The 22857-nt window shown below is 41.5% G+C and overlaps 1 protein-coding gene across 1 annotated transcript in view; it reads left to right on the forward strand.

Moving 5' to 3' along the window:
* The window catches only part of LOC122400138 (zwei Ig domain protein zig-8-like), a 239884-nt gene that overhangs the window by 208924 nt on the left and 8103 nt on the right, over positions 1-22857 (forward strand). The window contains exons 4-7 of the mRNA XM_043401418.1: positions 12720-12930; positions 17633-17692; positions 19592-19742; positions 20609-20769. Coding sequence (XP_043257353.1) covers positions 12720-12930; positions 17633-17692; positions 19592-19742; positions 20609-20769 — 583 coding nt within the window. The remainder of the gene's footprint in view (positions 1-12719; positions 12931-17632; positions 17693-19591; positions 19743-20608; positions 20770-22857) is intronic.

Consider the following 22857-nt stretch of genomic DNA (forward strand, 5'->3'; position numbering starts at 1 on the left):
TATTACTTATTAACGTTCGCGCGGAACAGCGAGATTGAATTATTGCCAAACAACGTTTCGGGTTTCAAAAGTGTCACGGGATACGCCAGGCTGGGAGTGTTTAAAAAAAAAAAATTGAAAGAAACTGGAAAATTGCAAGAGACACGCGTCATTATTCCAGGACCGATTTTTTTAACTTCAACGATATAAAATCCTCTAAAAATTTAACTATTGCAGACAATGTTACGGTTTTATTTCTGTAGAACGATTAGAAAAATGCCACGATAGAGGATGGAAGTGGCGGTCGTTGCGTATAGTTTTTTATTTTGTTCTCTGCGCAGCCGGGACGGGTTCGATCGCATCAGTCAATTTAGCCGAGGACTGTCGATTAAACCGTGCGCGATACATTTAATGGCGACGGCTTGTTTCCTGTCTGAAACAACCATTAATTTTAGGCCGGGCCGCGATATCGATAGCGGAACAGATGTCCGTACTGTTGATAAAAGCGCGTCCATAAAAGTGAGCTTTACAGGATAATAACACGTGTACGCTTGACGTATGGGTATTCCACTGGCCTGCTGGAACAAATGAGTATGAACGTTTTCCAATCAACCCGACATCAAAACGTTCCGCTGGTAAAAGGGATTGGAAAAAGGAACGACGAAAATCCGCGAAAGGTGCGTCGAAACAGACTAACAAACACAAAATGTCAGCATTGCGTGTAACAGCGTTTGCCAAGACTATTGGTTACCGAAAGTTTCGTTTCCAGTAACTTTCGTCGAGTGGACATACTTTAAGTTTTAGTTTAAAACGCACGAAGAAATATAAAAATACAGTGGAGGTAAAAAGTACTTACGCCATCTGTCTTTAGATTCGAAACAGAATATTACAATTCCCGTATTACATTCTCAGTCTAAATAAAAATTTAATGTCATCGATACGTAAAAAAACCTAGTTTATGGCGTTTTGAAATATAAAGCGAAAGGAAAGTCAACATACGTGCACACGCGTCCATACGTGTGTAAAGAATTTTCTAACCGGTTGTTTTGAATGTTTGTCCAGGAGCACGCCAAAACATCGACGAATGCAATACACAGCGAGGATCAAATATTGACCGATAGCAATACATCGGCCTCTGACATATTCAATAATATTCGAGGTAGCGAGATTGTTAATTCGGAGAATTACGTTGTCGAAAATGAAATTATTGCAAATGTCGATGTAGTTTTAACTTGATGGTCACTGTCGAAAGACGTAAACTGTAAAATTGATCGACCAGTTCGGGGGCACGACGGGAAATCGAGATCTATATTGCTTCGCGACGACGCGACGCAGGAATGGCAAGGTAAACAGAGGATCGATATTGTTTGATTTATGAGCCGCGAGAGCATGGCCGATCGGTGCACGATCACGAAGTGTTTTCGTAGCCTGCATTCGCAAGCAATGGCCGAGGCTACGCGACCACAGCGTCGGTTATTCACGTACGGCTGTGTCAGCGGTGCGAAATGTACGCGCGCGAAAGAGCGGACCGTCTACCTGCTCCGAATTTCGAATTTTCGATATCGACGAGCAAAGGACGCCGACCCTTTTCACCTTCTCACCCGTTATCCGGTACTTTCCACCCTCCCCCCCCCCTCCCCCTCTCCCTGGCTATCCCCGCTCGCAGACTAGCTGCCACGTAACGCTTATTGGTGCACCCCCAACACCTCCACAGATTTATAAAGCTCTTCGAACCCTGTCGCGAATTTTAACGCGCTCCCAGTAGACCGAGAATATCAAATTTAAAAGTAATACTTTGCAATTCGTATTACGCTACGAAACATGTATGTATGTTTATTAACCCTGTTGAAATTGTAGACTTATGGGTTACATAATTAAATCAAACTTCGATATTTAAACGTATGAATTTTAACGAGCTCCCTGGAGATCGAGAATGTCTAATTTAAAAGTAATACTTTGCAATTCGTATAATGCTACGAAACATGTATGTACGTTAATTAACCCTGTTGATATTGTAGGCTTATGGGTTGCATAATTAAATCAAACTTCGATATTTAAACGTATGAATTTTAACGCGTTCCCAGGAGATCGAGAATATCAAATTTAAAAGTATTACTTTGCAATTCGTATTACGCTACGAAACATGTATGTACGTTTATTAACCCTGTTGAAATTGTAGGGTTATGGATTGTATAATTAAATCAAACTTCGATATTTAAACGTATGAATATTTTAGGCTTTATTATAGGCTATAATGTATCTCAGAAGTCTGTTCGGTATGAGATCGATTTTTAAATTGTGCGATTCATCTGTCGTGGAAAGGCAAGAATGGTGAGCATCCTGGCAATGAACTCTTATTTTTTTATATTAAACAACATGAGTTCGTGACCAAAACAGGAAAGAAACACTGGGCATAGTATACATCGTTATTACAGATGAATTTTGGTTAGGAAATTCAACAAATCCTTTGACAATGTTCTAAGCTATTATCAATTCACTTAACTTGCTCGTTTCTTCTATAATAATTGGTAATATAAGAAATCTTTCGTAGTCAAAGGGTTAGTGGATTTTATCGAAATATTTTTTAAAAGAAAATATGCACCATGTACACTCGTGTCGATATTTATGTTGACACGTAAGGTTCTATTATAAGCGATCAAAAATAAAGTTAGTAATATACCTGTAGGAGCTTATTATAAAAAGAAGAAAGTACATAGAACGCAAACTAATTCCTATAGGGATATAAAACTATGTAAAATAGCAAAATGTTTAATATAACTGAAGACGGAAAGTATGTCATTATAATTTAATGCACATCTTACAAAATATGTACACAAAATATATCGTTTAAACTTTCTTAAATATAAAAACATACAAATAACTAAATAAAAACCTAATATTCTAATAAAAAAATAAAATTTAATACATGTCAACGTACTTTCTGACGGTAGAATAAATTCAAGAATTACACTTTTAATTGGAAAATCTAAAGTAATATTAACAGTTCGGCTTCTCCCTTTATACTTGTGGCGTCGCCTCCCATGCTCGCCACCAGAGGGGTTGCGCTCTCACAAGCGCTCGACCGACCCCTGAGTTCCTATATATACAATCTTCGACCAACTTCCCAATATGCAGCACCACACTCATCGTATGATGCATGTAAACTAGGTTTTTGAAACTTTTCCCTCGAGCTCTAACCCAAGGAACAATAACACACCTATGTAAACATTTTACAAACACTCTAAGTGCAGGTTATAGGGCGTCAGTCCAAGGTACTGCAGAAGAATCAGAAGAACGAGAAAAAAAAAAAACTTCCCAATATCCCAGTCGCCTAAGGTGCACTAGCAGGCCCAGACGAAACGCACCCCTTCCTTTCCTTTCCTGTCCTTCTGCGAATGGGGGGAAACAATAAACAACAAACGCCAAATATCAAACAAAAGAGGGGCACACGACAGAACTATAAAAGAAGAGAAAGAATAAATAAATAAATAAATAAATAAATAAAATTCTCGTCTCGTCACGATATTTTCGAGACCTCGCCTGTCCATACTAAAAATTAAGAGTCAACGTAAATACGAACGCGAGTGTACTTATGAGAAATAATTAAGGCGATTAAAATTTCGTGTTTACCGGACGCAGTTTCCCCCGAAAAAGTGTCCCGTGATTACAGTTTGCGTTTCAACTACCGAGTATGCAAACTGTTTCCGGGTACAATTTCGAACTTGGCGAACACCGGTACTTCATCGGCGCTTAACCGCTCCCGAAGGCAGGGTACGTCGAACGCAGAGGACCCGGTAGATTTCGCCCACTCTCGGAATAGTTGAACGACGTAGGAGGGGATGGGATGGGGAATGATCCGTTGCAACGGAGAGGATCTAAGCGTAAGGATGAGAGAATGCGCCGAGCCAGGTTAGGAGGAGATCCCCGGGCTGGATATATGGGCACGGAGGAAAAAGGCGTCGTTACCAGAGGCTCATTAACGGGAACTATCCCCAAGACACCCGTAGCAGCGCCTTCGAACCGAGCCAGAAGCCCGGAGGTTTTAGTCGGAGCGTTTGGGCGCGAGGAACCTGCAGAGCTCCAATACTAATTAGCCCATCGCATCGGTTCGATCGTTCCCCAGCAGAAGCTACGGCCGTTTCCTCCGTCGTTTTTCGGACTTCCCTTCGTTAACTCTATTCTCATTTTTCTTCGAGGGTCTGTTTTAGCGTTTGCCAGGTCCAGGGACGCTCTGTCGATCGCGCAACCGACAAGAAACTCGCCGCGAAAACGAACCCCGAAAGTTGCCCCGAAAGAGGTCGCGTCACCTTCTTCGTGTTTTACTTTTTTTTCTCTCTCACTTCGTTCTGTTGCCCTCTGTCTGAAATTTGGACCGCTGCCATGCCCAACTGTCCTACCCGCGGACGTTTCTGGTTGGCACTCCCGAAACTCGTCCAATTACCAGGCATTACTCTCGTTTCATCTCGTCCGGGGGCGCGAAGAGAGCAATTTCCTGGGCGCCCTTTGCGACCGCCATTATTTCATTAAGGGCGGCTCTTCAAGATGCATGCAGTGTTTGTTCAACGACCTACCAAATTAAGGATTTCTTCTACGGTAAAACGCGTTTTTTTTCATAAAGAAACTATGCAGTTGCATTGGCGCTTTTCGTATGTATCTGTCACTCTTTGGATAATATTTACAAATTTTTAGAATAGTTAAAATTAGTGGTAGTGCAGAGGGAAAAGGTATTCTCATGGATTTCACGATCTCAGTTCTCTTGTTTGTTTAAAACAGAAAGACAATAAAGATTCTTAATCAGGATACATTGTGATACAGCAGCAAGACAGAAAAAGATTGATAATTTAAAAAATGGTAGCATTTCGAAGTTGAGATATCGATTTGGTTTTGTTGTTTTCAACTTTAGCAGGCTAAAAAAGAAGAGAAAAAATAATGATTTTGACTTCATTGTACTACAGGTTATAGTGTCAAGTGTACTGAAGGTACACGCTAAAACGAAATCGGTAGAGTAGATCTTGAAATATCATGACAGTCATTTCAGAAAAAATAGTTTTAAGAAAAGTACATTTAAACAGAAGGGTCAAACTGTTCAAACAGGTATAAACTTCGTTAATTTTTGGAGTTCGGTGATATATTTTAGGACTATATCCTTTAAGAAAACGCAAACAAAAAATCGAATTTTTTGGTGATTTACAGTAGAAAGTACTTAAACGAAGAAGCACAAGATATTTGAGAATTGGGGCCGTGCGTAGTAAAGTTTTATTTGTAGAAGTGTCAGATGCGGGTAGAATTTGTTGCACGATCCAGCGAATCGGTCTGCGGATTATTGGCCGAAAAGCTGCCGATTTATTAGGTCGCATATCGAGTGTTATAAACGGTGGACCTCCGTTTCGCCATTGACCGAATAGCAGGCATGGATGGGCAGGTAATGAACGACCCGGCGAGCGTGGAGATCCGCGTCCAAAGACAGAGAACTCCAGCAAGGTGGAGAGAGACGGAGGAAACTGGAACCGACGGGATATTCAAGTAATGACAACGATAACGACGCTGACGATAATCAACGGCTAACACTCGTATCGAACGCAGTTTGCCGCACCGACGACGATGACGAACGACATCGAGAGGCCATTAATTGATACTACCTGCTAATTGGTATCGCTAATTTCTATTGGGCGTGTACGCGACTAGCTTACGATGAAACGATCGTCGGAGTGGCGATCGACGTTCCCGCGGTTGCGAATAATGCTCCTAGTTTACTTCGGAGGATTTACAGGATGGGATCCCTCTATCGCGGCTGTGCACGTATTGTTACGAGGTAACAACATTAATTACAGCGGGACCCATGTACGCCCGCCAAAAGGTCTAAAGAAACCCCCCTGACCCGTAGCAAGAATAAGTTTATGAAGCCATCGACCATCGGTTGTCTTCCACGCCGTTTTATAATCCGCAATTTGGTTCTCTATTTTAGGCTTAAACATTTTTCAGTTTTATTTCGTCTTGCATGGCTTAGTAAGGTCAAGGCGCTTCATAAAAATTATTACCTGCTACGGTCGAGGCACGCGGAATTTCCCGGACGTCATCCGGTGGTGCCCTCGGTACCTAACGGTGACCGATGGCTTGGAGGCGGTCACTTGTAATATGTTCAACAAATACTTCTCCAATCAGGGAAAACGACCGCCTTCCCTGACAAAATTAAAAATAACACAGCAGCCAATCCGCGTGCCTCATCCCCGTCAGAACCCAAGGCCGATTTGTATTTAAGGGTAGCTATTCTGACGGGGAGAGTGATTACAACAAAAAATTTGACTCGGTTAACATCATATATACATTTTTTAAACAAGAAACGTGAAGACCGCACTGTAGTAGACTAAGATAGATTATTAAATATTAAAAATAGTTAATTGTAGCTCAATTATTACACCAACCACAAATATTCAAGCGCTATTAAGTTACCGCTTGAAGCGCATCACAGAATCAGAAAAAGATAAGTGTGCGCCTTGAACACGTATCGCTGAAACGTTTCGCGAAAAGAAGCGTCGCGTGGGTGTAAATAATACGGGAACAGTGCAAATGACACCTGAAAAGGATGAGAAAATTCCTTTTCTTGTTAGCGTCTCGAGGGGTAACGTCTTAAAAGCTGCAGAGAGCAGCTATCGTCCGATATTTTTGTGTCGCTTCATGGTTATATTCGGCTTTTATTGTACCGTCTGGCAATGGAAAGAGAAAATCCAAGTTTTCGGAACTATTTCTTCTAATGACCAGGGTCAGCTGGTCTAATATGGAATACGTTTTTAATTTGGAACACAGCAATATTAAATAATCGTGATTTTGCCATCTATTGGTGATGAATTCCAGAATATTCAAGAAAATATCGCAGTCTGAGTTTTTGCAAAGTGATTTTTGATTTAATATTATACATAATAAGGTAGGTGCATTTGTCTTAGCTCGATTATTTCTTCAAACATAAATATAAATATGGTATTCCATATTACGAGCACTATGAGCCTAACATGGAAAATTAGGCCTACAGTAAATTAGTAAACATTTCCTAAACCGTTATTATGTTTTTAATTTGCCCATTACCAGTCAAAAGAGCATAAAATTTCCTATAAATTCATAATATTTAAGTTCTGCAAGCAAGTGAAACATGTTATGGCATCGCCTCCCATGCTCGCCACCAGAGGGGTCGCGCTCTCACAAGCGCTCGACCGACCCAGGGCCTGCTAGAAAGCCTTACTGATCACTCCTTTCCTTTCCTGCCCTCCTACAATTGTCACGAGTTCCTACCCTCAGCAAGGCAGCTTCATAATGTGTACAAAAAAAAAGTATTCCATATTAAGCAACTGGCCCTACATAAACCAGTGGATAGCAATAAAATTTATTTGCGTCCAACGTGGGTTTCGAGTAGCAAAAAATAACGTTCGAACGATCGTCGAACCGTGTCTCGGGGCGCGACATTTTACAAAATCTATCCCAGCCAAGCCTTCGTTCCAGGCGTCAGTCAATGTTTGTCGCTAGTCCGCCTCGCCGCCTCCCGTATGGCACGAACGAAATAAAATTGAGGCAAACCGATCTGTCGCCCCCAAATTGACTGACACGCTCGACTGCGGCCGTGGATCTCGCGAAAGCGACGGTAAGAGCGAAATAAAGAAAGCAACGGGCGCACGTAGGCAAGCGCAAGCGGAGACGTACATCGAGTTTACCTCACACGAACGCCTTTTCCACCCCCTCCTCGCGACCTGCGTAGGAAACCTTTTATCCCGAGAAATTACCGCGAATGGCTAGGAAAATCATCGTTCGCCGTGGCTTCCATTTTCATCCAGCCCCGAGCGGATACGCTCGAGACGCTTCCAGCGGAAACGCGACTTGGTTGCGCGTCGAGGCTGCAACAGTCGTCGTCCAGGTGCCGTCTGTGTCGTTTAGAAAATGCCTGCACGTACGTCGTGGCTTCCACGGGACGAGGGACAGGGCAAACGAAAACGCCACGAGGAAATATTCCGCCCGCGAAAAAGTTTCTCGTCACAGCCTGGAAATTTCTTCGGTTTCCTCTTCTTACCCTCGACTTCTGTTTCTTCTTCGTTTAAATTGCTACGAATCGTCCCCCACGCTTCTTGAGATTTGGTTAATCCTTAAGTGGTCTCGATCTCAACTGAATCATTTTCCATCAAAGCATTTAAAAAATAATTTTCGAATAATACATTGACGTATATTAAATAATTACCAGCTTAAATTTCCCCCAATAATCTTCTTAAGGGTGAAATCAAGAATTTGAACTTTTTACGAGGAAAAATAATTCAGTTTTGAAATTTTGTTGGTAATCGTACAAAGTTTGATGAATTCGACGCAACTATTTTATCCGAGTGCGATAAACAACGATCCAAGAGGGGTTCTCTGCCGCGAAAGAAGGGAAGTTTCTGTTTAATAAGATTCCTCTCCAACGGGTTAAAAATTGTAATCCCGCGGGAGTACGAGTTACTTGGTTAGTATTATATATTCCGTTCCAGAGGTAAGTAGGAGCTCTCACGCTTCTAATTACTTATTTCTGTTGTACCTCGTCTGGATTAATTACTTTCTACGACGCTGGGCACAATTTCATTATAATAACGTATAATGTTTTAATTCTCTCGTTCTGTCGGGCGAATGTACAATCTAATATTCCTCCGCGTCATTTATTATTCGCTTTAATCGCAGGAACGAAGTATTTACCCGAACAAACGACGCCAGATTATTCGCCTGATATTATTTCAAACGCAACGAAGTGATTTAGAAATGATAGAAAATAGAAACTTTACCCTCGTGACGCTTCTCCGTGCGAGACAAAATTATTTTCTAACAAGTGAAGGTCTTTTCGAGTTTCAGAGGCCAGGAAAACAAGAAAGAACCTTTATCCAGCCGTGACTAATATTACGTTTCCCCATAGAGCTCAAACAACGTCCCTGTTTACTAGGACCCTTTGTACCCTTGTCATTCGGACGGGAAATATTTCTGTAATTAAAACGCTGGCGTTCAGACTGCCAGAAGAATGTTGCGAGCCGGTCTGCGGCGTGCACCGGTCCTTTTATTTGCAGATTTCTCGCCCCGTTGTACTTTAATAGAGGCGAAATTCCGCGATAACACGTCGAGCACGTAACATCCTTGTTCCTGTAATCTCGACGCCCGAGAGCCCGAGAGTTCGAAACTATAAGACGCCCGTAGGGTAACTTACGAAGAGATTCGACTCCTCTGGGGGGAGGGGGAGGGGGTGGAGGTAGAACGGAAGACCTGGAAGATATTTAATTTTCCCCGGAGCCGGTCGTCCGTTAGATACGAAAGGCGCGAAACGATAACCGGCCGTGCCCTGGCGAGAAGAAAACTGATACGCGAAATTTATATTTCAACAACCGCTTTTTCGCTTCTCGTAGAGAGACAATGATAGGAGTGATATTTACAATGTTAATGGGGCCATCTGAGTTCGTTGTACCGTTAAATCCACGGATTAACTCGATGCAGCGGAAAATGCAATATGTACATACGTTATTATTAGAGTAGATTCGGATTAGAACGTTAAGCGTTTAACCCATTTGCATCTTCGCTCAAAATATGAAGCTTGCTTTATAAATCAGAGGTACGGAACGCAGAGTCTTTCGAAAATTATACGTACAGTTCGCGTAAAAAGTATTCCTATAGTATTTGATGTCAAAGAGATGTTTTTTCACTGCGTAACTCGTTTTTAATAATGGTGGACTTGCACTGATTAGCTTCTGAACCGTTCACATGAGTGCAGAAAAAATAGGCGTGAAAGATAATTTTATTCTTGTTCCGAAAACAGTTTGAAAACATTTAGTAACACCTCCACAATCGCCAGATATAAATACATATGTATATAGCAACCGAGGGATCGGTCGAGCGCTTGTGAGAGCGTGAGCCCTCTGGTGGCGAGCATGGGAGGCGACGCCACAAACATATACATTTAAAAAGAAAAATTCGATCACATCATATTTCCACAAAAACTAATTTGAAAAAAGTATTCAAGAGTGAAATAAAATCTCCAGCACAGTAACAGACAAATTGGTAAATTTTATGATCCCTAGACTAGAATAAGTATTAAAGTTATTAAAAAATAACGATTTACAGTATCTTGAACACTAAATTCTTTTATTTTTTTCGTCGACATACAACTGTACGAATACATATTACACATACATTATTGTCAGTTTTTGATTCTTTTCTAGTATTTCTGTAAGATTTGTTTCTTAGACATCCAAGGATATCTATATATTTTTAATTTATTGAAATCATTAGAAACAAATGAAGATTTGTACTGCAGGAATACTTTTTACGCTGGGTGTATCTCAAAATAGAATCATTTCATATGATGTTGCAACATTTATTTTACTGCATAGCTGTACGGTAAATAAACTTAAAATAGATACTAAAATTTCTTACTCTGTATGGTAATCATTAAAATGATCACAAATATCACATTTGAAAACAATTTCTTTTCTAACTGATATCCAATTTACATACAGTGCATTGTTTAAATGTCCTTTTTCATTTAGCGACCAGTATCTCATTATCGATCTATTGGTAGATGAAGTCTCTCTAATCCTTTCGTTTTTACAGTATTGTTCAATAATCGTCTGCGCTAATTTTCGTTTATAAACACGAAAAGCTCGATCTTTTATGCGAATATTCTGCTTTTAACGATAAGCAACAGTTACGCGGATTATTCCGCTTGATAATGCAAACGAGTTAAACGTGCAACCTTCCCCATAGCGTCTGCTCAACAAAATTCCAAAACTCTGCCTCGTCTTTCCGCGTTAGAACGTTCCGTTGATTCACGAGATGCTCTTCGGCCGATTAAACCGTGCGGAGACAACATCGACGAAACGGTAATGTTCGATTAATGCGCGAGTCGCGTACACGGAAGGCGGCCGTGAAATGAAACGACGTACCCTTATCAAACGTCTAACGGCGAAAACTTCTCGGAGAGATCCGCGCCGTTTCGACGTGTTCCCGGTTCTGACGAGAAGGATTGCATTTCTCCCGCTCGTAGCACGACTCCGTCTCCGTCTGTCTTCCTACGAGTCGCGGGAGGATGCAGTCGGGAATAATTAACGAGGGTGAGAAGATCTTCTTTCCAGGGAACATACGTTTAACGATCCCCCCATCGCTGGGGGGGTTACAAGTGCCGCCACCCATGAACGCGAGGGTTGGAAAAGGGGTTCGCGAGGGAGAGTGACTTTTGGCGCAGAAACAGTCGTCGGACGTCACGTGCTTCTATAATTGTTCAGCCATCATGGAGACGTTTAACGATCACCCTAAACGTCGGTGATCCGATAGGGCCGGAAAATTTCAAACATTTTTCGCGCGAGACACGCCGCGTGGTCGACCTTATGAAATTTGTCGCGCGTCTCCATTGATTCATTGCGGTCGTTAGCACCCGGAGGGGGGATTTATTCCAGGATAAAACGTTCAAATATTAGACGATAAAGCCGAATGGTCGATCATCTTTGACGTTGCTATATTGTTTCACGTTGACTAAACTCACTGCGCTTTTATTTCTTTGTTATTTTCTAAACAGAAAACTGTGCTTGCGTCAAAATCGACGGTAGTCGAAGGATTAAGAGGTTTTTGTAACATTTATCCGGATAGTACAATAAAAATTACTATAAAATTTCGCGGTACGTTCAAAATAATGGATGTTAAATACGAGTAGATAAACTAATCGTTTGGTTATGGACTGCATTATTCGATTCTGTTTGAGACGTTAACGAACGTGACGTCGCCGCTATACGATTTAACGGCTTTCGTCTACGGTTTGATATATAATGACGTTTGCGTTACCACAATTTCGTCAATGCTAATAGACATCGAAAATTGGATACGAGCTGCGTGCCGATACGATTATTAGATCGCCACAGGTGCACCGATAGATCAATGGGAATGTTATTGCACGACTGTTAGCAGATTTGACAGATGTATATTCCCGTCAAACATTGTTTCGTCGCGACCGTTTCAGCAATACCCCTTGTAAATCTGTACCATTGCGAGGGCAAATCTTGAAACTCTGTTCGACGCGAAACGATCAATCCCAGTCGATTGTTTCGCGCGATATTTCGTTCCTGCAATCCTTGTTCTGCCTCCCAAAGACGTTTCAATAATTATAGTAAACTCTGGGATAAAAAAATGTTTGAAGAAATATTAGATCGTTCGGAAAGTTCCCGCCAATTTTTAGGGTAAATTAAAATCGAAAAAAATTAGGCTTACAATTTAGTTTATTCAATTATCTATGCACCATTTTGTTCGATGACCTTTTGCCACCTACTGGATAGTTTCATTATCCCCCTCTCGTAAAGTTCCCGCCAATTTTTAGGGTAAATTAAAATCGAAAAAAATTAGGCTTACAATTTAGTTTATTCAATTATCTATGCACCATTTTGTTCGATGACCTTTTGCCACCTACTGGATAGTTTCATTATCCCCCTCTCGTAACATGATCTTGGTTTGTCATTGAGAAACTTCTCCAGGTGCTGTTTGCAGTACTCCAACGGATTGAAATTTTATCTATCATTTAATCTATCAGAAATTGTATAATAGTAAAGTTTTACAAACGCAGTTCAATTTTTCTAGAGTGCACTTGCGCCATGTGTCGGAAATCGGCGGGAACTTTAAAGAAATTTAAAAAAATATGTAAAGTCGAGGATCCCAGAATTTTTATTGAAATTCCGTTGTATGTTGAATCGATTGCATTTTGATTTCAGGTGTCCTGGATACGTAAAAGGGATTTACACATACTCACGTCGTCCATTTACGCGTACACGGGAGACGAAAGATTTTCCGTGAAGCACCCGGAAGCATCCAACGAATGGACGTTGAAGATCGATTATGTCCAGCAACGTGACGCCGGGGTTTACGAATGCCAGGTTAACACCGAGCCCAAAATGAATTTAGCCTTCGTGTTGAGAGTCGAAGGTAAAGCTGCTGTTGCGCGACTATTATCCTACCGGTTAACCCTTTCGCGACCGACGCTTACAAACGAAATCCATGGAGATAAAACTTTGAGCAATCGCCAAGTGCTTCCATGTTTGCTCAAATATTTGGAGCAACCTTTGATCTTTCGAATGAACAAACCTTTTTTCGCGTACCTGAACGATTTAAATATTATCTTTACGTATGAGTCGAGCGTTACTTAAATATCAATGTAATTTTGCTACTTAATATTTTATTCCTGCAAATTCTTAATCGTTCCTCTGTGTAAACTTCCTCGAAAATGACACCTGATCGATGTTCTCCTAACATGAAAGAGTAAACCGAACATTGCGTGCACAAGAGCTCTATTTCTATAAAGATCGAAGAGCGTTGCAAACTTTTGAGCAGTAAAGTATACACACTGTCTCTGCTGTTCTAAATTATACGGTACGTGCGATATCAAAGCGTCACAACCTGAAAGTAAGTGATTCTTCAAGTAGAAATGTATTAGAAAACGTAGAATAAATATTATTCCGCTTCAAACTAGCATGCTATTATAAATTTACATCGTAGCTAGAATCATTTTCCTTCTTAAGAAGTTCAACCGTTGTTCTTTATACTTTTATCTGCATAACAAAGTCGCGTTTAAACTTCTATTTATCAGGAGAGCTTAAAATATGTGTCCAAAAACAACAATACGAAACGCAAAACCTTGCACTTTCCATAACTAATTTTCACTTATTTGTTTTCCACGTCTGTACTGTAAATAAAGTAAAGTTTCTGATTTATTTCTTACCGATCCCCGACTCTGATCTGAACGCTTGCAGATGGATCGCGAAAGGGTTAACTGGCGACATTACAAAAGTCACAGTATCGCTGTAAATATCATGCGTAATGGTGGTAGATGATAAATACGTTCGAAACGCTTGTGTACGTGTCTACCGTTCGATCGAAAGACACTTCCGGTTACCCTGACTACGCACCAGCATGCGAAAAAGGATTGAAGCTTACCGCCTTGCATGCCTGTCACCGTGAAGCGTACGAATCTTTAAGAGAACGGTTTTCTTTTCTCTTACAATTAGTACCGATGCATTCATCACCCACCGGTGAGAAACGTTTGATGAACGTGCCTGCAACTAAACCGTTGATTTCCGTCTCCCTGGTACATTTACCGAGCAATTTTTTCGCCTAATCGATTGCCTTGTCAACGTCGAACGCCCGTCGCGACCATACATCCGGTGATGCAACAGTGTCAATTAAAAGTTCTCGCGAATTATCGAGCATCGTTCTGTTCGCGCGTCAACGAGGCTCCTCTACTCTGGACGTAATCTACTTAGAACCGCAGACGAAGGGTACTGCGAAATTTTCAACCTCCAGACTGGAAGATCCCCTCTACGATTGCGATGAAACGAATTATTTTCAGAGACGTTGTTTTTGGAAACATATTGTTAGAGAAAGAATCCAGCATTGTTGTTTATTAATGCTTGTGGGTGTACGATTTTAACCCATTTGCATCATTTTACATGTAAAGAAGATAGAGATTATTAAAACCGAAAGACTAAAGAGACTAAGCTAAATGAAAAAGGACATTTAAACTGTTTTCAAATATTTGTGATGTTCCATCACGTATCGATCATTTTAAAGATTTTCGTACCAATAAAAAAATTTTAGTATCCATTTTAAGTTTATTTACAGTTTAACTTTTGAAAGACTTTCGCGTTTAGAGGGAAGATGCAAATGGGTTTTCAGTGACTGTGAGTCGACGCGAAAGGGGTTCGCGTAGCACAGTTTGAGAAACACTGACGCAGGGGAATTAGCAAACAACGCCCCGGCGTTATGCGATCGTTCCAGTCGAACGGCTCGCTTATTTTCGCGTCATTTTTCCTCGATTGTTTCGATTCGATTCAGTCAACGTTCCGCGTCATTCCGCGTAATTGCGAATTTCGCAGCTGCGTCGTTTATAACTTCGTTTCTTTCCTCGTGCTCCTCTGTTCCCCCCACCGTACAATGTATTGTCGCGCGCTAACGAGTCCCTATTATTCGGGGGCTGCAAATATTTATCGATCTCGACGATTACGCGTTATCGTTATTAATCGCGCTCGCACGCGCGGGCGCGGCTGCCTGTAACGAATAACAATATACACGGTTCGAGACCAGTTCTATCGCAAATAACCGCGGCAAATGATAACGCCCTCCGTATCGTATCGGTGTTTCGGTAATTTAATAATGCGTTCTATCGTTCCCCGTGTATCGACGTGATTAAACAGCGTCGTTGGTCGATGTTTTCAGCGATCCGCCCGTAATTTCTATCCTAGGTCGACCGTAATCGACATTCCTTCTCATCGTCGAGCTACGAGCTAGGTTCGAACGATATAAACGTTAAATGTTGCAATATTTTTATCATCCAAAACGTCCGCTAACGGCCACTGCTCGAAACGAGATCCAGTCGAGCAATTAGTCGTCGTTTACGTGAAAAAACGGTTCCTTTCGCGTCCGCAAATTGTTAACCGTGGTTCTCGGGATCTCGAAGCCTCCGCGTGCACACGAACGCTGGGCTGTTCATTAATTATGTTCCCCGCCAGTGCCTGTCCTTATCACGAAGAGTAATTGCTCGTCAGTCGGTCGAAAATATCGATCTCGACCGATGAAAACCGCGACGATACAGCCAGTCGTCGTCCGGAGAATTGAATCCTTAATGCGGTCGAAAGATCGAAACACGGAGCTTCAATGGAATACCATTTTGCACGTAATTGAATTCGTAGACCTTCGAATAGGACCGAGGGAAATGGAGCTTTAAGTATGATCTCTGACGTCGGATTTTCTTAGAGAATAAATGTATCTAATGAATAAGGAAACGTTGCTTCGTGGAAGCGCAAAGGAACTATTAGTAATTTTAGAGATTGGGAGTCTCGCTCGTCTGGAATCTGTCGGAACGTAAAACGTATCAGTTCTACGAGCTTGTCTAATTTACATTTTCGTCCGATGAAATCTGCTTACGAATTGTACGGGACTCGCGAAACGCAATGCCGTACGTTAGGGGTTGATTTCTCGCGAGGAGTCTTTGAAATTTATACAAGGTGTTCGACCACCACTGGGAAAAGTTTTAATGGGCGATTCTAAAGGCCAAAATAAGACGAAAATCAAGAATATCAATTTCTTGACTGAGGCTTCGTTAAAAAATTATTAAAAAATTAAATTAAAAAATTCCAAACCATTCTGAAAAAAATATCTTTGGTTGCGGAGGTCAATTATAATAATTTTTGGTCATTACACATACCCCAGAAATCCTACTCATTTTCGAGAAAAAAATTCCTTACCGAAAATACAATGTCTGACCATACATTGATATGTTTCCCTGAAATTTCATGTGTATCTTTAGAATATAATAACTCCTGAACGGATTGGAGGATTGTAATGTTTCAACCGGCAAATAACGCGTATTTTAGTTGAGAATATGTAGAAATTCTAACAACATTGAAAAAGTTGTTCCTTGACCCCGTAAAATGAAAAAACCCCCATAAAACTGGATCAATTTTCAAAGGACCATAACTTCAACAATAGTGAACGTATCTCATTGAAATTTAGTAGTCAACTAGAGCCCATGGGTACCTATGCAAAAGTATTACACAACTTTTCTGTAGAGTGTCAAACAAAATGGGGTCAAACAGGGGGTAGGTGTCCAAATTTTTCGACGAGAAAAAAAATTTCAAATCGTTTTGGAAAAATTATTTTCAGTTGCGGGGGACAATTACAATCATTTTTGATGAACAGATATACCCCCGAAATTCTGCGCATTTTCGAGAAAAAAATTCAGTACGGTCGGAATTTTAAACGTTAATAACTTCTTAACGAAGCCTCCATTAACAAATTGGTATTCTTGATTTTCGTCTTAATTTGGCCTCTAGAATCTCCCATTAAAATTTTTCCCAGGAGTGGCCGAACACCGCTTATAACAAGAGTAATTAGACTGTAGATCTTTATGCAAAATCATGTTTTTATTAATAGAGAGCTTTGTAGAGAGTTGTCTCAACCCCTAAATATAATAATTCGTATTTCAGCAATCATTACAAAGTCTAAAATTATCCTTGCAACGTATTGTAAATGCAAAAATTTTATAAACTATATCTACTATAATCTATATTCTCTTGTTCGTACTAAAGGGTTTTCCTTCCCATTGATAAACGACCAATAACAATACTAAAATAGCATCCATTATAATATTATTTTTCTCGTAAAAAGAAGACGTTCGAGGTGTCAACTAACATTCTGCTCGTGCATTTTTCTAAAATCCATTTCACCGTCGACTAACACGATTTCTTCCAACCCCTCCTCCCCTCCCAGGTCCCCTGTTCGAATAACTCAAAGTTGATCGAAACTTCCGTCCGCCGTTCCCTCGAATGGCCGCGAAACGAGCTTCCTCTTCGCGAATTCGCGTCGCGGGTTAAAGATAAATGCGCGCACTCCCGGGAGAAGCCGCGAAACTGTTATCGCGACAGAAAGAAGGACGAGGGCGTATCAGTAGGTGGGGGTGGGTGGGTCGGGATACAATGAATGAACAGCAGCGTACGTTACACACGTATGCAGATCGAGTCCGTATTCACGGTGCTTTCCGGTGGCAGTGCAATCCCCCGGACCAGCCACAAAACAGTACACCCTCTCGGCTCAAATCGATTAACTCGATATCTTTTCTGTCCTCCCGTTCCAGAAAGTGCCCCTGTCCCTGCCACCACCACACCGAACGCCATTCACCGGACGTTCAACTCAGGTTAGAATCACGCAAGAACAAACTCCTTTTCCAAGCTGTTGAACATGCTGCCTAGACGTTCTATTGCCACCGAAATTGTGTAGAGATCGGTATGCTTGTGCTCGTCTGTCGCTGGCTAGCATGTGCGTTGCTCTACGTGCTAGTATCTGTGTGCCGGCTCGTGCTCTATCAGTGCATGCACGTCTTCTCCATTTAGCGTTAATTAATGCAATCCACTCGACGAACCCCCGATCTCGGATGGTTTTGTTTTACGAGGGCCGGTCGAGCTGACTTTAACCGGTGAGTGGTCCGTTTCGCTGATCATCGCGCTACGCGTTCGCTCGTCTCCTCTAATTATCGACAAATCATTCTACAAAGCGATAATCGTCAAGATTTCGTGGACACGCATGCTCGACCGATCCTCCACTCCTGACATCTCCGCCTCCGTGCTGATGCTCGATAATTCTTGGCGTTTGCGATTTCTTATACGAAAGCTACATTAAACGGAGCATGGATAATATCGAAACTGCTGTGCATTTTTTCGATAGAACAGAACTGAATAGTTCGCACGAGCAACTTTTTTTTCAAATTACAGCGATCCGTTCCGTAGACTATAATTGCGTTCCAATCAACGGACACGCGAGTGTTTCTTTGTATTTATTACGACACGGACGAGATTTTACATAGCGTTCAGCATGAGCTCAATTTTCTTGTATATCAACACGCACAGGGTGCCTCGAGGCGAATTGTAATCGCCTTTGAGGGATGTTTCGATTTAAACTTTCCCATTTAAAAAGTGATGTGTTCCGAATTTTGAAACAGAGGGTCGCTTAAACTAATAACAAAGTGGTCGAGTATAAAGTTGCGTCGAAAAATAATTTACGGAAAATCTCCGCCCGCGGGTGGAGGGGGGGGGCGAAACTCGTTTATCCAATTCTCCGCTTCCCCCCGCGATTAAAATATCCACGGCAATAACTCAAGTTCAGACGGGTGTCCTTCTGGCTCGATTTTTTTCTGTTTTTGTTTTCGTCGACCTCAACTTTCGAAGTTCCATTAAAACTTCGGGTGAAATTCGTTTCGAATGTTAGTCACGGCCGACGCCACGGAATTCGCGGATACCCGCCGCCGGCATTTGCATAGAGTATTACACACAACCGAATTTAAGTTCACTTACCACAATTTGCTGAACCGGATCTCGTAATTCTCTGCATTAATAACGCGCCACGGTTCGTTGCTATTTTCCTGCCTAATTTCGATCCAACCACTCAACTCCGTTTCGCTCGAGTTTTATCGACCATGGGGCATCGATGATCCAACATTTCACGCTCGGAAAGTTAAATCATAAGAATTGGATTAACGCGTTAAAGCGACCATTTATATGCATAGACGTTTTCAACGAAACTCCGCTCGCACTGTGCACGTAATCGTTAACCCAGAAAATGTTATGGTACAGTCTTATGCGAGCATTTTTCGACAACTCAATTTCAACTAGCGTAAATCGAGGTTATCCTCGAATATTACTCGAGTGCAAAATGTTATACAAGAGTGGAATAAATAAGAACAATATTCCTTGGTTATTCGGGCATCCAAAATTAAACTAGAATACGAGTCATTCGCGGTACATTGGGAAAGATTTAGGTAGCTTTCGCGAGCTGCTGTACGTGGTTCCTTAAAATTCGAACAAATTGAAACTTACTCGATCGAATCGAAGCGTGGCATAAAATTGTACTTTGGCATTGAAATTGTCAATTTTTAACGCACGCCGCGTCGCTTGCGCGATGTTGTGGCTTGAAAGCTGCTTGAGGGAGCCTGCAAGATTCATAAGACCGTAGACGCAACATTTCCCCGTGCGAATAAACGAAAGTTGAGTAGGGCCGAGGACGGAATATTTAAACAGCCGATTTCCAATGTGTGTTGCAGCCGCTCAAGCGAATATCCTGGGTCCGGAAGACGTCTACGTGAAGAAGGGCAGCACGATAAGCCTCACGTGCACCGTTAATGTGCAAAGTACACCGCCCAGCAGCGTTTCGTGGCATCACGGAGGAGCCGTGGTGGATTTCGACAGTCCCAGGTACAAGCCACGAGAATCAAGTTCCCAAGTTTGTTCCCATAATGCCCCCTCGTGCGTACCTATCTGCTATATTCTAAACGGCGGTCTATCCTTGCTTTCGATCGTTTGCGTTACGATTATTGCTGCACGATGACCAACACCGGTCGTAAAACCAATTCTTACGAACGTAAATTCGAATTTGAATACCAACGAACGTTCGAAACGAATAAAAGAATCGTAAGGCATTTAAAAACCGTAGTCTGTTCACGTGCTCGTGATAGCGGCCGTCAAGTACTTGCAATTAGTCATGCGACAGGGTCATTGAATCGACCGGGTTTATCGCTGATTGCTAACTAGCATGCACGCGTGTAGATTCAATTGTTTCTTAGCTCGTTAACCTGCAAATTGAGTAATTTCTCGATCGCAAATGCTTAGATTTATTGCGGCTTGTCATGCAACTAACACGAGTAACATTATGCGGTTAAATACGCGTGTTTCTTTATCTTCTAAAGTTTATCAATTTCCATTGAGAATCAAATGAAAAATTCCAAGGCGACTCGCGTCTTTCCCGTGTCTCTGACGGACTAAACTGCGAAAGGATCGCGTAAAACTTGGCGTATACTTCGTCGGTACGTCAATTCGAATGTAGTAGTTTCTACTTGGACGCGAGCCATGAAATTCCGAACTTCGAACTTGCGATGTTCGAATTGGGAATTCGCGAAAACGCGGGAAATAGTGGGCATGTAAACAGCCTCGTTAAACAAGCGATGGACGCGAAAGAGTAGAAGCTCGTCCCGCGAAAGTCGGTAAACCTTAGAAACTAGTAGCAAAGTATTATAAACCTGTGTCGATGTGTGAACAGTACCAAAGTATCTTTGATAATTCAGCGTTCACCGCAGGGGCGGGGTTTCCCTGGAGACGGAGAAGACGGAAAGCGGCACAACGAGCAGACTCCTGGTGACGCAAGCCAGATTGACCGACAGCGGAAATTACACCTGCATCCCCAGCAACGCGAATCCAGCCAGCGTAATGGTCCACGTGCTGAATGGTAAGAGACATTTTTATTCCACGAATTCGACCGTTCCCCTTTCCATCGGGTTAACGTAATATCTACGAGGCTCCGGCAACGATATCAGTCTTGCGCCCAGACGTAGCTGCGCCGTAACACACAACTTTCTTAATATCGATCGGCACTCTTCTTGCGACACCGCTTATCCTGTCTGGAGGAAGCTCGTCACGATTCTTTTCTTGCGAGAAGTGTCACCTAGGCGTCAGCTATCTACCCCACGATCACCTGGCTATGATTTTAGATCGATCCTGCAACGTATGCGCTCCCGAGATTGAGCACGCGCGCAACCTCCATTCGTCGCCCGTGTCGAATTATCCGGAAACTAATATCTTTCGGATAGAAGATAAAAATGTCTTTAAAATCAAATTTTGTTTCAAGTTGATATCGTAGTTCCGAAAAAAGAAATTATTTACGAACAAAATGCAGGTATGCAAACTTAAATTCATTTTCAATTAAATATATAATTTATAATCCAGTTTTATCGCACACCGGTCGTATAATCGATAGGAATTGCTGAAACTTTTTTGGGCGCATAGAGTCAAAGTAAATTTAAAAATAAACATGGAAGACAGCATAAATTATAGTAGATGATACGATCATTAGATAGAGGTTGAGATGCCCTTTAAAACGAGCGTTCGAACAAATCGATAGCGTTATTAGTTCCGGAGATATGAGGATTTTTGTTTAAAGTCGATGCGGTGGCTAGTTTCGAAGATATAAGGGTCCAGAGTGTTTGTTTACATTCTTACTACGGTCTTAGCAAGGTTGTTGACCGCACGTGCTCGTAGCAACTCGGTCACTCGGGCACTCGGTCACGAGTCACGTACGAGAAAGAAAGGTCCGGCGCGACAGAAAGCGTCAGACCTTTACATAAGTTATCATATCTCAAAAACGGAAAATCGGATGGACAAAATTCAAAAACCATTTTAAAGAAGAAGCTTTGCCGCCGCTAACAATGGCTCAGTTATGGAGAAAACATTAATTACTTCGAAACTACACGTAATTAAAGTTTTGGTAGTTTCAATACGCGTTAGTAGCCTGTTTTAACACGGGAGGAGCCACAGTAGAGTTTTTAAAAAAATTACCCCTTTACATAAATCACGATATCTCCGAAACGGAAAGTTGGATCGGCAAAAACCAGAAACCATTTTAAAGGGGAAGGTTCACCGCTTCCAACAATGGTTCAATAATGGATAAAACACTTGTAGTTTTGAAACTGTACGTGTCTAAAGTTTTAGTATTTTTAATATTCTAAGACGGTGGAAACTGGAGATTCTCTCCTGTTATTTTCGCTATATACAATTTCCTATTTACATAGAAAGCTAATCAGGATCGTATACCAAATTTTGTTCAGGTTTCTACAAAAAAATATAAATATTAGATGACCGGTCGTGGTAGGCAAGACTGAATATTTTTCTCAGGAACAATACTCAGTAAGAATACTATAAGAAAAGTTGTGAAGTTAAATGGCTAAAATAACACTGTATATTAGAAATTGTAAACGAAATTTTAAAAATAGACCGACCAATTGCAGTAGGATTTCAATCGTGGTGTTTCCTTTCGTTTTGGAAAAGCCTCCCGATGGACAATTCTGTATTTTGCTGTATTACTCTACATGTTTACGTGCTCTAGAGCGTTTTGCTGCAACTCAAATCACGTTGAAATTTGTTAATAACGCAAGAGATTTCAGATTAAACCGCGGTCGTTCATTACCGTGTACTTTGGATTATTTCAATCAGCCGTTTCTGCGGGATTGATTGACGAAGGTCTGACGGACCAGACCTGCACGATATTCTGTTCGTTATTGACGACAATTTAAAAGGATTTGTATAATGTAAAAATCGTAATTCTTGACAAAACCATTTGATATCGATTATCAAATCTAATTGCATCTTATGTTTCGCGATGCAAACCGTTCTCTTTCCACTCCAAATTCAACTATTCGGAAATCACGTTTTCGTAATAAAAACAAAATTGAAAATACATTTATTGATAAAATATTCCAAGCGTTACCGTGCGTGATACAAAAATGGTCCAAAAGTTCCTTCGAATCCTGTCCAACGTTTC

This window comes from Colletes gigas, unplaced genomic scaffold (genome assembly GCF_013123115.1).
Source record: "Colletes gigas isolate AHSC1104 unplaced genomic scaffold, ASM1312311v1 Colletes_gigas_Sc00016, whole genome shotgun sequence".
Classification (NCBI taxonomy): domain Eukaryota; kingdom Metazoa; phylum Arthropoda; class Insecta; order Hymenoptera; family Colletidae; genus Colletes; species Colletes gigas.